The sequence below is a fragment of the Dermacentor albipictus genome, chromosome 1 (genome assembly GCF_038994185.2).
Source record: "Dermacentor albipictus isolate Rhodes 1998 colony chromosome 1, USDA_Dalb.pri_finalv2, whole genome shotgun sequence".
Classification (NCBI taxonomy): Eukaryota; Metazoa; Arthropoda; class Arachnida; order Ixodida; family Ixodidae; genus Dermacentor; species Dermacentor albipictus.
Genome location: NC_091821.1, coordinates 347143611 through 347160185, shown reverse-complemented (window position 1 = coordinate 347160185; position 16575 = coordinate 347143611). Strand labels below are relative to the sequence as shown.

At 46.0% G+C, this 16575-nt stretch overlaps 1 protein-coding gene and 2 long non-coding RNA genes across 3 annotated transcripts in view; 2 read left to right on the top strand and 1 right to left on the bottom strand.

The window, feature by feature from the left end:
* Positions 1-16575, top strand: part of LOC135920347 (uncharacterized) — a 304841-nt gene that overhangs the window by 189732 nt on the left and 98534 nt on the right. Inside the window, exon 3 of the long non-coding RNA XR_010570231.1 lies at positions 14304-14429. This is a non-coding gene — a long non-coding RNA (uncharacterized lncRNA). The remainder of the gene's footprint in view (positions 1-14303; positions 14430-16575) is intronic.
* LOC135898150 (putative nuclease HARBI1) lies at positions 368-5194 on the top strand. The gene is made up of 4 exons (XM_065426973.2): positions 368-956; positions 1508-1643; positions 1708-2219; positions 4320-5194. The coding sequence occupies exons 1-3, from the start codon at positions 414-416 to the stop codon at positions 2211-2213; spliced, it is 1185 nt and encodes a 394-aa protein (XP_065283045.1). The 5' UTR covers positions 368-413; the 3' UTR covers positions 2214-2219; positions 4320-5194.
* On the bottom strand, positions 4331-6502 carry LOC135895735 (uncharacterized). The gene is made up of 4 exons (XR_010562529.2): positions 6434-6502; positions 6218-6316; positions 5995-6119; positions 4331-4467 (listed from the first exon to the last, which is right to left on the bottom strand). It is a non-coding gene; the product is annotated as an uncharacterized lncRNA (long non-coding RNA).

The window sequence follows — 16575 nt, the reverse complement described above, 5'->3', positions numbered from 1 at the left end:
CACTCCTGTCAATCATTCCAAAAGCGAGGGGAAACGGCCGCTTTCGTGGAACGGTCGACAAGGGCATTCGCTTCGAAGAATGAATGGCCGTTGCCATAGCAGCGCTAGTAGCAGACGATGCGCCTGTCGTCTGCAATGTCGTCGCTCCCCGAACATGGCTGGCCCTGGCGGGGGTCGAGTTTCTCGAGATTAAAACGCGATCCGCCATCGCCGAACGTTAGCGATGTTAATTATTGAAAACAACTGTGATCACAGTGAAATTAAATGCTGCGCCTGCGCTGTGATAAATATAAATGGTGCTGTTTTAATTTTGATTGATCCGAGTGCATTTGTCGAGAATGCTCGCCGTTTCACGTTGTGCTCAGAGAATCGCGTTCATTGTTCGGCGGTTTGTTTGGTGCTCACGAGTCGCGATGGCCGCTCCTATTATCGCGCTTTTGGAGTCGCTCGGGCAGCCTCGGCAACGCATCTTTCGGGACGCATTTGACGAGCTTACCGAGGAAGAGTTCCGCGACCACTTCAGGCTCTCGAAGCGCACTGTGCGCTGGCTCTGCGAGCAACTGGAAGACGCCATCGGTGGCCTTCGGACCGGTGGCATCACGACGCAAGAGAGGGTGCTTTGTGCTCTCCGTTTCTTCGCGACGGGGAGCTACCAAAGATCCATCGGCAGCGAAGAATTCGTATCGATGGGGCAAGCTTCCGTGAGCGAAAGCATTCACGCAGTTGCGGAAGCAATAACCGTGGTGGGCCGGCAACAGGGCTGGGTAAGCTTCCCGTTGTCAACGGCCGGCAAGGCTACTGCAAAGGCGGCCTTTGCGGTTCGGGGCCGCATTCCCGGTGTAGTGGGCTGCGTCGACGGGACGCTCATAGCGATCAAACAGCCCGAAGGACTCAGCCCGGGCGAGACCGCGGGCTTCATGTCAAGAAAGGGCTTCTACGCCTTGAATACCATGATCGTAAGTACTCACGATCTGACTTTTTTTTTGCACGCTGTCATCTTTTATTAGGTTATCGGTTTTATGTAATGCCGTCGTAGTGTGTACAATACGGGTACCACGTAAAGCAATATCGATCGTGATCGAGCCCGTTCGGAATTTAATTTCTCGGTCCAGATTGACTCATTTGCTTAAGCTGCGGGAGGCAGGTAATCGCGGTTGATAATTTCGAACCGAATCAAATTGATCGATAGTGCCCTTGCGGTACGGGTATAAGAGTACGCATTGAACAACCAAGGCGGCTATGATGAGCGTTAATTCACAAATGTCTCGTGAATGTAGCTTTTTGCACATTTCTTGCAATAATTAAAGAAGACTATTTCGGAGATTGCTTTTTACTAATGTGAGAAAGAATGCAGCTGTGTCTGGGAAAGAATTATGAAATCATGTTGTTGCAAAAAGATTTCAGACATTCAGACTATTTATCTGTCAGCATGACGTGAAATATGAGAATATTCCAGCTCAAATTGCTTATTCTGAACCATTTTCCGCCCGTTTGTTGTGCCCTCCAGGTGTGTGATGCCCACATGCGCATCGTGGACATCGATCCCCGTTTCCCCGGATCGTGCCATGACTCCTACGTGTGGAGGCACTCACCACTGTTAGGCCGCCTCACACGTAACCTGCGACGTGGAGAATGGGTGCTTGGTGAGTGCTGCAGACATGTTGCAATCAGTGAAGTATATTACACAGTTATGTTTCCAACATGCAGGAGACTCGGGCTACCCTCTTGAGCCATGGCTGCTGACTCCTGTGCCAGGCCATCCAGGCATTGACACTCCGGAGGGGCGCTACAACCAGGCCCATGCCTCCATGAGGAACGTTGTGGAGAGGGCTATTGGCGTCTTGAAGGCAAGGTTCCGGTGCCTTCAAAGGTACCGGACACTCCTTTATGAGCCCAAGGATGCAGCCACAATCGTGGCAGCCTGCGCCGCTCTCCACAACATTGCTTTGAAGGCAGGGGAGCCGGAGCTGCAGGACAGTGATGAGGAGGCTGATGACAACCAGCCACCGCTGCAACAGGGCTTGCCTGTGTCTCAAGGGCACCACACCTGCCGGCAAGAAACGCCCAGAGAGCTGCTGATGAGGGCGAAGCAGATGAGGAGCCAGGTTGTCAACCTGTTCTCTGCGGCCCCTAGCTGGCGTACCACTCACCTGCGTGTGCTGCATCGTCGGCTGAGGCAGCAACAGCAGCCTCGTCGCGCGGCTCAACCGTAAAGCCAGGTGAGTTCTCCAACATCGGCGTGAAAAGGCAAACCTCATAATGCCATTGAAAAATTGAAATGGTCGCCCTTGATAAAAAGGATGCAAGGCATTTTCAAAAATATTTGTTTTGATTAATACTGAAATCTCCATTGCGGATTTTCACAGGGTGTGTCACAGTAACGAAAGGTTTAGAAACAGTGGAAGAGACGTTAAAAAAGTGTTGCTGGGCAACTTAGTTCCCGATGGGAACGCAAATTCAAGGAGAATACAAAAAACAGCACAAGCACCTGAGCGGGTGTGCTGCTGCATCTCTTTTCCGGGTTCTTTTTTTCTTTTGTAATTTTATTCTTAAATAACAAGAAACACAAAATACGAAATGACACTGTTATAATAGGGAATTTTGAAAACAAAACAGACAGAGGTAGGTTTTGCACGAAGACATGTCGTGCCATTTCGACATTTTTGTCCACCCCTGTAGCCAGCTGGGTAGCTAGATTGAAACGTCACAAGAACATTACATTTCACACTGCAACGGGCACATTGTTCATGTAGTATATTCAGCCAGCATGGAGTAAAGCCAAGACATGGTGTAGCTCAAGGAAATGGTATTACTTTAATGTACTCCATGGTTTCAACTTTGTAAACATCCTCGTGTCACAAAAAAATACAGATAAATGTCAGCCGCTACATGTTCTGCATTCAGATACACCCCATATAATACAACATATCTGAAGTAGTAACAGTGACGAAATATGTCAGAATGAGCTGGACTAACGTGCTGCTGTAGCAGGAAGCCTGCAGGACGTGTGTATGTCACATATCACAGCACCTTGAACTGCTCTTCAGTATCAGGTACAGTAATGCACTCCATAGCTGTAGCTTAGCACATATAAAGTTACATGGAAGTAGTAGCAAAAAAATATCACAGCAGGAGCCAGAAGTGCTTCATGTAACACTTATTACCCTCTCATTATAAAAGTGGTAAGCATACAAATAAAAAGCATCATGCAAGCCTGACGCATTCCGTACTTCGATATAAATGGCAGGAATAACATGACCTAGTTGAAAACAATATGACTAATACTGTTTTTCTCCGCGTACAAGGCATCAGCTGTTAGCTGGAGAATCCCCGTCAGGCGCCAAATCAAGAGTTAGCTTCACTATATGTAATGTGTAACACAATTCTAAAGCAGCCATCTAGTGATTTCAGGTAGACACTGGATATGGAACCTTGCAAGAAAAAAAATTGGACCTCAGTGCAACAACACAGAGTACAGAAAGAGCAACGCTAGCATGACTGCCACCTAACTCATATGACTGAAACACCCTAAACATATTAATGATACTTGCTAAAAAATACTAACAATAAAGTTACAAAAATAGTATGCAATTTCTTGTGCACATAACGGAAATAAGGTAACTATTTAATTTCTGCTACCTTCGAGTAACATCTCAAAGTTTAGAGATCACTAAAAAAATATTTAAATGTACAAAACAAGATCAAAGTTATAATGAACGAATAATAATGAATAATACGAAAAATACAAGTAATAAATAATAAAACTTCAAATGTGCAAAACAAGATCAAAGTTATAACGAATGAATAATACAAAAAATACAAGTAATAAATAATAAAACTTCAAATGTACAAAACAAGATCAAAGTTATAATGAACGAATAATAATGAGCGAATAATAATGAATAATACAAAAAATACAAGTAATAAATAATAAAACTTCAAATGTACAAAACAAGATCAAAGTTATAATGAATGAATAATACAAAAAATACAAGTAATAAATAATAAAACTTCAAATGTACAAAACAAGATCAAAGTTATAATGAACGAATAATAATGAGCGAATAATAATGAATAATACAAAAAAATACAAGTAATAAATAATAAAACTTCAAATGTGCAAAACAAGATCAAAGTTATAATGAACGAATAATAATGAGCGAATAATAATGAATAATACAAAAAAATACAAGTAATAAATAATAAAACTTCAAATGTGCAAAACAAGATGAAAGTTAAATGAACGAATAATAATGAATAATACAAAAAATACAAGTAATAAATAGTAAAACTTCAAATCGCCTATTCCCTCCTTGCAGCCACTGCCTCCTGCATCAGCTGGCCCAAGAGCTGCCCCACTGGCCGCAGTGCCTCCGCTACTTGGTCGGCCTGCCGCTCCACAGCAGCCACGACCCGCTCAGTAGCTGCAGCCAGCCGGTCTACGCCCTGGCGGATACCACGCAGGAGCTAGAAATAAATCATTACATCAGCATCCATTCCCGCACAATCGGTCAAGCACCTCTACAGCAAAGTGACCTGCATAACGAAAGAGTAATTATGCTCGGTCGGTTCCTAGTGAGGCGTGTTGTGCACAATGTTTACAACGTGAGCTGTAAAACGGATGATTTCGGTGGTCCCAAGCACTTTAGGTATAAAAGCGCTCAACTGCATGTATGCTCATTCAGATTACCATATGTTCATTAGTTATGGGGACAAGGACAAACACTTTCTATGTTGTTGTCTGTCTGCACCATTGTATCTGTTTTTTGTTGTTGGTTTTCATGTAGTTGTGCAAAGAAATATCAATACCATATGTACTTTTATGCTGTCGAGCCGCCGGAAAGTTAACAGATGGCATAGCAATAAGTTTGGGATTGCAAATGAGCAAGCGACCTTGACATGTATCACTGTAGCAAAGAATGCTAGGCCCTATGTTGCATTTTGTTGCAAAAGCATGTATTGGACCCTATATATAAATTGTTATTCAAGCATTGCAAGCTGTCGCACTGCCATTATATGTGATGTTTTCCAGCTTTCCAGAACAAGTTAGCAACTTCAAACTTTGTGGAAATAGCCACAGTCCTGAGTGTATTGTGTGGCAAAGTTTTCCTCTTACTGCCTTAATAACAACCATTGCAACTCATTAATTAACAGTGTTCTCCTTTTTTATGTTTCAATAGTTTATTGAGGTTTGTGTTCTCCATCGTCCTCAATGAACCATGCAAGCTATAGTGTTTCTAAGTGCGTCAAAATAAAGGAAATTTACGGCGATGTGCAAGCTAAATTTGAACTGTGAGTTAGCTGCCGCCTTTGCAAATAATTATGAAGATGAAGGGCCCAGAGCATTTTAGGCGTTTTACATATGTCACTCAATTTACGCCACTGCCTTGGGAAAAATGTTTCAGACATGAATATTTTTGTGTGATGGGGGAGAACTATCACAATCAGCATGCGCAATCTGATGTGTGTGGTGCAATTACAGCATATGCGGAAAAATTCATTAGGTAATACTTGAAGGTGGGCGGCCAAGGCTTGAAACGAGTAAGTCATATGAGGCAGTGTTCTAAAACGAGTGATTTAATTACAGGCAACTTGCCATGTCTATGAAACTGCTCAAAAGAAAGAGCTTCAGTGGAAATAGGAATGTGTGAAGCTGTTATTGTGTGATTGATTGCAAGTGTCCCTGTTGTCTAGTCCACCCAGTTATTGCCTGTTGCAGAAATGCTAATGGCAGTGATTACTGTGTTTGAAGCTGTTACATTGTGTTAATGATTGCAAGTGACCGTGTTTATGACCATGTACGTAATGTATGATGATGTTCTCGTCCGTCTCCCTTAGTCTTTTTTTTTTTTCAGTTCAGCTATTGAAACACCTGTTAGCCATGTATGTGAGTTAGTGACCTGTGCAGCTCATCAAATTGCTAAAAAAATGTTACACCTGTCTACTGTCATTCTATTACGCTCCACCATATAAAGCAGGCAAGGGCACACGCACTTCGTTTGTCTCGTCGTTCTGTGCGACGGTCCTGGCGTAGTCATCTGCGAGCCGTTCGACCAAGGCGTCCCGGTGGGACGCCCGACGAGGGCCTCGCGACCGGCGCTGCACCCGGGGTTGGTAGCCTGGAAAAAGTACCACTTTTTAATGAACTAAACACACAACTACATTACGTCCAGTGCATTCAAGCTGTGACATTGCAGGATATTTCCTTTTCACTTACTGGTTCTCACTCCGCCAGGGCCAGCTGCAGGCTGTGCAGTGGCTGGAGGGCTTCTGGGCAGTGGCTCAACAGGGCCCACTCCTGGCTGCTGCAGTGCTCCTATATTGGTTATAGAGGGTACATTCACTCAACGGTTAGAGTAGAAATAGTTTGCGTTCCTTATATACGAAACAGATTCCACAAACAGGAAGGCAACAGGGAAGAGCAAAAGCTTACCTTCACGTGAAAGGCCACTGGTTCCTGCGGTGGTGCCCACAGATTCCACGGTCACCTCCGTGGCGGGCTGAATTATGTATAAAATGCGAAGAAGCAGTTTTGTCAAGTTTGCGTAATCTGCTCCTCCCAATATGCACTAACATAGAGTTATGACAGCAGAAAAAAATTTCTTGAAATCCCAGTAGTAAACCGTCTTGTGCATGCCAGCAGCAAACACATGCACATAAAGGAAGAAAAACTATTTCTGTTATACCAGTGTCACGCAGGCACTTTTGATCTGAATCGATCCCGATCGGGGCAAAATTTCTCTATTTCTATTGCCTCCCTTCGCGGAATGAAGAAAGGAGCCAGTGGCTGTCGAGAAATTCCATCTAAACTGGGCGCGATTGCGAAGGAAGCGGCCTGCGTGACTGGGGTATAACATTGCTTACGCGATGCAGTATACGCGGCGCAACTACTGTAAATTACTGCCGCGTCCTCCCGTTTTTTGGTGCGTTTGTCAATGGCTTACCTCGTCGAGCGGTTGGTAGAACGGCTCGCACACTCCGGTCACCGTGGAGGTGCCCACTAGGGCGATGATGCGGCCACGAAGGCCGGGCAGACGGCCACCACCCGTGCCGCTGCAATTACGGACAGCATTGTAAATATCGCGAGCAACAGAACCGCTCCTCGACCTCACCTTTGACTTGCGGAAGCTGTGGCGGCATCTCGGCGGGAAAGATATACTTCTTTCCGCCAAAAGACCTGCCACTGTTCGGCTGTCTTGGCGGCCGGGCCCTCAGTGTTCAGCAGGGCGGCGAGCTCACTCCAAAGCTGCCGCCTCCGCTCCACCGTGCACTCCGGTGTGAGTGCACACGATGCCCGCACAAGATAGGGATGGCCCTCCATAAACGCCACCAACAGTTCACGTTGGTGTGGCGACACGTGAGGGCCAAGCTTGACGTTCTTGTGCGACGACATTTTGGCAACTGACGAACAGCGATTTTGCAATTGAACTGCGCGCTCCCGCCAATTTGTTTTGACGTGTGCGATACCACCTAGCGGACTAAACCAAAATATATGCCGTTTAAATTAGTTTTCTGCACTCGCATGAGATTTCCAAGGCAGATTATATGTTGCAACAGTAAGAATCTTTTTCTTATATTACGTGTTTAATTATTAAAGCATCGCAAACATTCTGCACTTAATGTATCGTCCCCGATCGAAGCTCAAACTGGTGACGCAAACTTCCGGGGCTGGGCTCGCTCGTTTATTGGCTGTGCTCTCCCTCCCGTTCTCACAAATCTTGCGGACGGCCTACTTTGTGACGTCGCAGCCAGACCGAACGAACGGAAAAGCGAGCTGTTTGCGCGATCGCACCCCAGATAAATGGCTTTGCGAGGGTTCGTTAAAGCTCCCAAGTGCAATAATATCCCGCCTATCATGTGCTTGCTCAACGAGGTCTTTCAACCAAGCCTCTCTGAACGTTCCTTCTTCAGTCTTACACATACCTTTTTTTTTTTTTTAACTAGAGCTGCTTGTTGAATTCAAAGGTCGCTCTTGGTCTTGCTTGGGAAAAAAAAAAGGAGCACGCTTCGAGTGCTCCCTGCGTACTGAAGAGCTTTTCGTTTATGCACGAACGTGCACAGGAGCTGGTTTCAAGTTCCAGTCGCCAAAAACTCCGGCAACGAGGTAATTATGTTTGCTTCTAAGAAGAAAGTAACATCTCCTGCTTTCCAGTCTCCACTTGAAAGGAATCTTTTGGAAACAAATTAATCGAACTATACTTAGGTGGAACTGCCTTCCTAAAAAAAAGGTCGTCGTTCTTTGCATTTCCCTGGCGAGGCCGGTCGCGAGTGATCCTTGAATCTTAGGTATGGCCCGGATGAATACACATTCTGTATGAATAAAGTACCAATCTTAGGTAAGGCCTGGACGAATAAGCATTTTGTATGAATAAAATAATATAAGTAGCTACTTGGTAGGACTGTCACTTCTTTGCGTCTTTCTTCTTTATACTGTCTTGTTTTTTTTGTTTTGTTTAATAAGAAGTAAAGTCATGGGTTCATCAATTGTCCATTCAGTGCGGTGGCACATCTTAACAGGTATTAAGGAGACACAGCAAATATTCATAACGCATATAGGCAGGGAACTAACGGATGACGCTCAGACACTGCACCAAGCGAAGCTCGAAAATTGGTCTTCTCAGCCAACACGAATTTAGCTCGGTAGCAATCCCATACTTAGCAAGTTTCCTTCGCTGTGCTTTTGTTCGGTTGCCCAGGAATAAAAGAAAAAGAATCCTAATAACTCCTTGATTTGCTTCGCCTTGAGTCCGCAAGAAGCAGAAACAACGTCTAAGCGAAAGTAACCAAAGCGCATAGTCAGCTACGAGAGATGTCAGCCAAATGCAAAAGGGGGGGGGGGGGGGGGGCGGAAGAGGCGGAGGACGGGATTCAAGAAACAATAAGTAAACAAAGAAAGAAATCGCGCACAAACTCTGGCTGAGCATGCCTTCTTTTTAACGTTGCCTTTTTCTCTTTCTGTCTTTCTTTTGTTTCTTTTTTTTTCTTTGCTCACACTCCCCTATTCCTGCTGGTAACGCAGCCTTCAAAAACGCGGCGACTGCAAAGAGAAATTGATCGCTAATGGCCACCATTACGAGAATAATTCATGAGAGCCATAGACGTCCAATTAAGAGACGTCGTCCCCACAACGCGCTACCTGCATTACTGATCCGACTTCCCTTGCTCACGCTCTCCTTTCTTCCTTCCTTCGCTTATTTTTTTTATGTCTATATTTCGCTTTTTCCGTGAGCCTGTTTGGTTTCAAAGCGCCAGGCACAAAAGGGCGTCACAAAACAGTGACGTAAATAAAATGGGCGCGAAGTAACTACGTCAGCATCAAACGAACTGCAAACGTGGGCGCGCAATGCGGAGATGTGTAAGGTAAACAAGAATTTAAAAAAAAGATATTCGGTGCAGAAGGAAGATCGTAAGGTGCCCGCCTAACAGAAGAACCTTCTCAGCAAAAATTATCGTACTCGGCAGCGAGATGATATATAGAAGAGAACCGAACCATGAAAGCGTATAAAACAGCTCTCCACCTCCCAAGGAACACATCCAACGACAAACTCATGCAACTTGGAATCAGCAACACTTTTGAAGAACTAAGGGAATGCCAGCTCAACGCACAAGTACGAAGACTCAGCAATACAACGACGGGAAGGGCGCTCCTGACAAAGCTAGGTCGGGAAGTAGAAAAATCACAAAGTAGCAGGGCCACAATACCAGACCCACTAAGAAAGAACCTACGCATACAACCTATCCCCCGCAACATGGACCCAAACCTCCATGCGAGTAGGAGACAGGCTAGGGCAGAGTTTTACGAAAAGACGATGGGACATCGGGACAATACAGTCTATACCGATGCGTCCCTATACTCACACGCACACAAAAACAACGCGGCAGCGGTAGTAGTAAATAATCAAGGAGAATTAATCACAGGACTCACGGCCGAGGTGGCTAACATAACCGAGGCAGAGGAAATTGCTGTCGCACTGGCAGCGGAAGAAGGTTATAGAACAGGAATATCGCTCAATATTCTAACAGATTCACAAGAGGCGTGCCGGAGCTATATAAGAGGCAGAATAAGTAACACGGCGCTCAAGATCCTCAGCAGAGTTCCAATCGCTGAGGGACAACCCACACATAACATTATCTGGATACCAAGCCACGCAGGGATCAGGGGTAACGAAGGGGCGGACTGCCTAGCTCGAGGGATGACCAGCCGAGCAGGAACGTCAACCGCCCCAGAGGGGCCACAGATCAACTGCGGGAACAGCTATTCAGAGCTATTAAACCTCTATAAGGGTCTAAGATATCAATATCCGCCACCACATAAATCATTAACAAAGGAGGAGGCCGCAGGATGGCGGAGACTGCAAACGGGCACCTTTCCAAACTTACACCTACTAAGTAGGATGTTCCCCACGCAGTATAGCGCAACCTGTCCGTGGTGTGGAGCTAAGCCAACATTATATCACATTACATGGGAGTGTACAAGAAACCAGGCATTCCACAAACACAAAACACCAAGTGCGGAGCAATGGGAGAGCTGGCTCACCAGCCGCGAGCTAGAGACTCAAAGAGCTCTAATAGCGCACGCGTGCGAGGCGGCCCGGCTCAGTGGAGCCCTGGACTAGGGGCCCATCCATGGCTGAAGAGGACTCAAGCTTCAAGAATGAAGACTTCGGCCTCGACCCGCTAAAACCTTTAAAGAGTGAATAAAGTTTTCCATTCCATTCAGCAAAAATTCTCGAGTGCAGCGTTTCCGAGACTTTGCTGTTGTCTATCTTTCTTATTTCGGTGCGTTCTCACCGGCCAGCTTTCTCGGTTGCTTTTCATCAGCTCGTACTCACTCCTCTACAGTTCCTTTTTCAATACACTCTATCATTTCCTTCCTATTTCTTTGTCGCCACGACGTTATGCATTCGATGCGCCGTCTGCTCGAGAGTGGCCATATATTCGATAACAGACGGCTGCCGAGATCATCACCGACCCGAACGTGGTTATTACCGTCGATAGCTTATTATCGCCCTAATGTTCAGAAAAAAAAAGGCAAATGCGGAGTGCGACGACAGAAGGAATGAGCAGAAACATGAGGGCCGCTGAAACAGAGAAACCCAAACTATACAGTCGTAAAAAAGTGAGCAACGCTTTCCCGCCGATATGGGGTAAAGGGTGATCGGCAGCGGCGCCGGCGCTCCAAAGTTGATAGCTTTCCAACTATACACACAACGCAGCACGCGGACAAGTCATTATGGAGCGTCCCCTGTGTTATTTCTCTCTCTCTCTCTCTCTGTCTCTCTCTCTGTTCTTTTTTTTTTTCTGGCCGTCGATGCTGTAGCGATAATTTTTGCCCAGTGCTTTTTTTTTTTTCTCCTCTCTGTCTTCATTTCGTCGTGCTCAACTCTGGATGGGTAGCTTAATGCTATTCGTAGCCCTCGAGGCGATAAGCAATACGCTATTGTTGTTTCGTCTTTGTTTTCTTGCTTCCCACCGTTCTATAACTTCATTTTCCGTATCATGTGTGTCTAGCTGTTTCTGCCATATTGTAGTTTTGGGGAAAAGATTCATTATTTGCGCCTTGGTGGCAGCAACATATGGTGCTTCTGGTGTTTTTAGTCATGTTTGTCCTATTAAAACGACGTTCTTTCTCAGGTTGAGTAGTCGTAACCAACCTGTATTCGTGGGGAACATGAACAGACTGGATGGATTCCGACAGGTAATTGTGCTATATCTGATGGGTGTGTTCAGATAAGGAAAGACGAAGGGGTACCCGACTATTTTTAGTTTTCAGCGAAATTTATATATGGCATGAAAAAATGCCTTTGTAGAAAGGAATCTACTCCTGGCCTTCGTTTTACGAAACTTAGCGCGTATTTTTTGAAAAAAACATTCTTATTTCCCTAAAGGAGCAAAAGAGCGTTAACGACTGGCGGACATTAGGACTCGAAGGCCTATCAATCTAAAGTTAAAAACTTGCACCCCGCCAAACCTTTTTGATAAATTTACACCGTTGGTACTTTTGGTCCAAGGGAAATTATATCTGTGTGACGCAGAGTATGTTTTTGAAAAATCGCCAAACTTTGGTTTTTGAGCAACGCCCTCTGACAAACCCCGAAATCAGGGGCTTTCATTTTTTCCATTTTACCTAAGGTGATGAAGCTGAGAAATATTTCAGACAAATCTTCAAAAGGTTTCTCGCAATCGATAAGAAGTATGCAAGTACATCCCGCATTTATTTCATTATAAAATCCCAGAAACACCAATACTGCAAAAGTATCAAAAGTTAGAATATTTTTGAGACCTTTTAAAGAAATAACCATCGCCGATTTTTATGAAAATTTAATATAATACACATGTAAGACTGGTAAATCTATTACTGCAGAGACATGTATCATTATTTCATGTTAAATGAGAAAATTTATCCTATTTCAAGACGCATGTATAGTCATCCCAACGATGCGTCTAAATTTAATAATAAAATATGCATCACGCTCATATTAAATTCTGAACTTATTCTTTTTGTTGTAATAAAGAAGAGTGACTCAGATTGCGTCCTTTTTGCATCTTTTAACCATTCAGTGAGCTCAGCTTGATTTTCAGGGCTCCTCCATCCGCATTTCTACTGCGGTACATTGTGGTAGCAATCATGCGAGAGCGCGTATACAGCAAGTTCTTTGGAACTAGTCGGGGGAACCTATCTCTAGCACTGATCTCCAGTTACCTCTGCTATCTGAAAAGCTCCCCTTGTACATGAACAATGTCCCAGCCTAGTGGGAAAGCGCGATGACGTTGAGAGGTGATATAGATGTGGAGTGAAAGGGTTAACGTGTATAAAACTCTATAACGCGTGCCTTTAAAGATTGCAACGTTTTGCGACTCGATAACGAGATTTTAATACGAAAGCATTATAGGCTCATGAAGCGGGAAATCTGGCTGCGTGTTCGGATATGGTTCAAGAGCCACGTCGCCACAAAGACTCGCTCGTGCCACTGCTCGCGCGTTCGTCGTCGTCTTCTTCCACAGCTGGCTCCGATGCCGCTTATCATGCCAGCGTTCCCGTAATACCCCTTCCTCTGCGAAGGCGCTGACGGCACTAACCCAATGCCAGTCGGTGCGCCGATTTCGGTGAGTTCTGTCGTGCGAGACAGACTGCGACCCGTAGTCAGTCTACACTCATGGCTTCTCAGCCAAACTTCCAGAAAGATGGAGGTTACTGCAAAAGAAACGACTCCAACACGTGCATGCGTAACTGTAAAGTACAAGTTCACTTCCGTAACATTGCGTCAGTGAGTTAAACAGTTTGGCAACGTCAAAACAATACCATTAATTTTCGTGAAATGGGTCATCATCGGAGAGACGTCACAATGCTTTTGCATTCCTTGAATTTTTTGCACCATGTCTCAGTTAAGATTTTTGTTCATGAGAAAAGTGTGCGTTGAAAGCGCAGTCGGCGGTTCCGCGGTGTGGAAGGATTTTCATTCCTAATACGAAAAATTTAAGTGCAAACGAAAAATATTCGGGACCCCTTTTGCGACTTCCCTCATCTGAACATGCCCAGCTGGCTCATCCACTGCAGTGGCATCCCTGTCGCGTCTCCCTGATGCGTCTCTCTTTGCGTGCCCGAAGCAGTCCTGAAGTGGGTCTAAACTAAATGAAAACATTAAGCACGGGTTAGTATACTTCACCTTTAGATTGCTAGAGAAGTTACCTGAACGCAAAGCAGAGGGCTGGTACTATAGAGACCACAACGTGTGTTCAGGCGAGGCCGCTGTAAGAAGAAAAGGTGCGGCCTGCCGCGTGCATCGAAAACGGTGTCATGTGCCAGGGCGGCACCAGTCGGGGACTGTTTGTTGTCTGGAATCGGCATAAGGAATGCGTCAGGAACGCGCTTGGAGCGGCATCGCTCGTGGCAGCCGACGGTTCCACACCGACCGCTAGCGCCGTTCGGCCAAGCCAAGCGGCCGATAATGCAACTACGGCTGTCGCACTCGCTTCCATTGGAGCCCGCCTGACGTGGCAGGCCGCAACTTTTCAAGCGAAGCTTGAATTGGCTCACAAGTGGCTTTGTCGTGGTCACGCAAAAAAAAATTGCTCCCAGAGCATAGCAGGTACGGGAAAGGGTGGTTTGACGAGTTGACGGCTGAACTGTCGCCAGAGCGTGAGTCATTAGTAAATATACCGGCTGCATAGGCGCGCGCTCACGCAACGCGCGCAACCAGTCAAGCCTGCTTCACATGCAAGCTACTGAGCGAATGGATAGATAGATAGAATAAACTTTATTGTCCAACGGATAAGGTGATCTTCCCACCCCCGACACGCAGGTCAGGGGGCGAGTGCCACCGCTTCAGATGCAGGCTGGGAGGTCTTGGGTCCCAGTAGCCTCTTCAGCCAGTTGGACGAGCCGGAGCTGCAGCTCAGAGTCCGGGCTGCGCAGCAGAGTCTCCCAGGTGTCTCTACTATCTATTTTGTGCGTTCCCTTGGGAGAGTACGGAAATTCCCATATTATGTGGTCGAGGGTCCCTGTGGCCCCACAAAGATTCCATCTATCGCACCTGGCCTCGGGGAACATGTGGTTCGCCATAACCGGGTGCGGATACGTACAAGTTTGTAGTCGTCTCCACGCGACTGCTTGTCTGTTCAATTTTGGGTCTGGCGGGGATACCAGTCTACGAGCCAATCTATAATGCTGCGTGATCTCCCCATATTTTAGCATGCGCTCTCCGCTACCTCGGTCATCGAGGGGCCCCGTAGCGGCTCGGCGGTAGAGATCTCGAGCCAGCTCGTGGGCCGCCTCGTTGCCGGGGACGGCTTCGTGCGCCGGAGCCCAAATTATTTGAATTTTTCTATCTAACTTTCTCTGGCCTAGGATTCTGGCCGCTAAGGTCGAGATCCTTCCCTTGCTATAATTTTGTATGGCAGTTTTGCTGTCACTGATCACAAATTTCGCCTCCGTTCCAACGCAAGTTAATGCGATCCCAATTTCCTCGGCAACTTCTAGGTTGCACCCGCGCAGAGTGACAGCGGTCACGGGAATACCCCGGCCGCTGACGGCCGTTGCCACCGTAAAAATGCCGCTACCTCCCGCCGCGTCTACATAGGCTACCTCATGTTGCGAAATTTTAACAAATCTAATTTTTAATGCTTCGGCTCGTTTATGCCTCCTGTCTTTGCTATGTTCCCGGTGCATGGTTTTTGGCGGGAGGGGGGGGGGGGGGGGATAATCAGATTTTTTTCTCACTTCCCTATCTACTTCCACCTTTTGGGTGGTGCATCTGTCTGGATTTATTCCAAGTTTGGCCAATATGGCTCTTCCTGTCTGCGTGGTGTTAAGTCTCTCAATTTGAGAGGTTCGCACCACTTCCGCCAGTTCTGCCCATGTGTTGTGCACTCCTAGAGACATCAGTCTCTCTGTGGATGTACACATGGGCAGTCCCAGCGCTCCTTTTACGCATTTTCTTTTTAAAGAATCATTTTTTCTCTTTCCACCACTTTCGAATCGAAATATGGCGTTGCATAGCTCACCCGGCTGAATATGTACTCCTGTATTAGTTTAATCAAAGTTTTCTCCTTTAGCCCTCGGCCTTTGCTGGCCACCCGCCTAATTAGGCTCAGAGTCTGTATTGCGTGATTCTGCAGCCACTTGACGGTCTCGCCATTGTGGCCGTGTGACTGGGGAATCAGACCCAAGATTCTAATTTGCTCGACTATTGGTACCTCCTTACACGCCAGGTTTGGTGGCAGCAAAATAGGGAGTCCACAAACTATGGAGGCGTACGAAAACAAAGTTCCCAGTAGTAATTCAGAAAGTTTGATGCTGGAAATCTTTTGCCATTTTAAAAAAGCAAGACCTTAAGCAAAATAAGCAACCCACCGTATCACTTCAAAGGGAACGCTCACAGCATCCATTCATCCATCTTGCTATCAGCGCCTTTGATGTTCAGGTATTCCGTAAGCCGTAATAATTTTCGTACAGTCTAAAGCTGTCTGTCATGGTAGTGCCGGAGGCGCAGGAGAGCCCCCCATCACTGTAACTAAACTATAACTACCTTTGTAGAAGTGACTGAGCAGTCAGGCAAGGAAGCTGTTGTAAAGATATGAAACCTATGGACGGCTAAAGTCAGCAAAAGAGATAAATAAAAAAAACTGATGTTCTTCGTAATAATTATACGGCAGAACTTGATAGTTACAGACGAAAAATAAGAAATGGTTCTTGGTAGGGTGAAACATTAGCCAACTTTAGAACTGCGCAGGGGGGCCTAGGTACGTTACACACGAGCGCTTTCGCCTTCTAATTCGCTTAGTTTAACTGGGCGCAGCCAATAGCCATCAGAGGGCGCACCAGAAAAGGAAGACAACGTGTGTTACTGCGCTGTATTCAGCGCATTATAAGATGAATGAATCCCAGCTAGCCCAATTTCTCACTTTACGCGAGCACTTTGAGAAGCCTAGAGGTACACGTGAGTTGCAACGTCTTATAATGTAACCTATGACAACCAAAACCCATACAAGGCGTTAGAAGACTTTGTGCACTCACGTGGTGGTGTGAAACCTGTTCAAAACGAGGTAAAGCTACAGTGCGGCCGCATCGCAGAC

What these genes read in the sequence shown, in the direction of transcription:
- LOC135898150 (XM_065426973.2), top strand. Translation starts at nt 414, where the DNA reads ATGGCCGCTCCTATTATCGCGCTTTTGGAGTCGCTCGGGCAGCCTCGG. An exon ending in ACGCCTTGAATACCATGATC is followed by an intron (nt 957 to 1,507) that starts GTAAGTACTCAC and finishes TGTGCCCTCCAG; the next exon opens with GTGTGTGATGCCCACATGCG. An exon ending in ACGTGGAGAATGGGTGCTTG is followed by an intron (nt 1,644 to 1,707) that starts GTGAGTGCTGCA and finishes TCCAACATGCAG; the next exon opens with GAGACTCGGGCTACCCTCTT.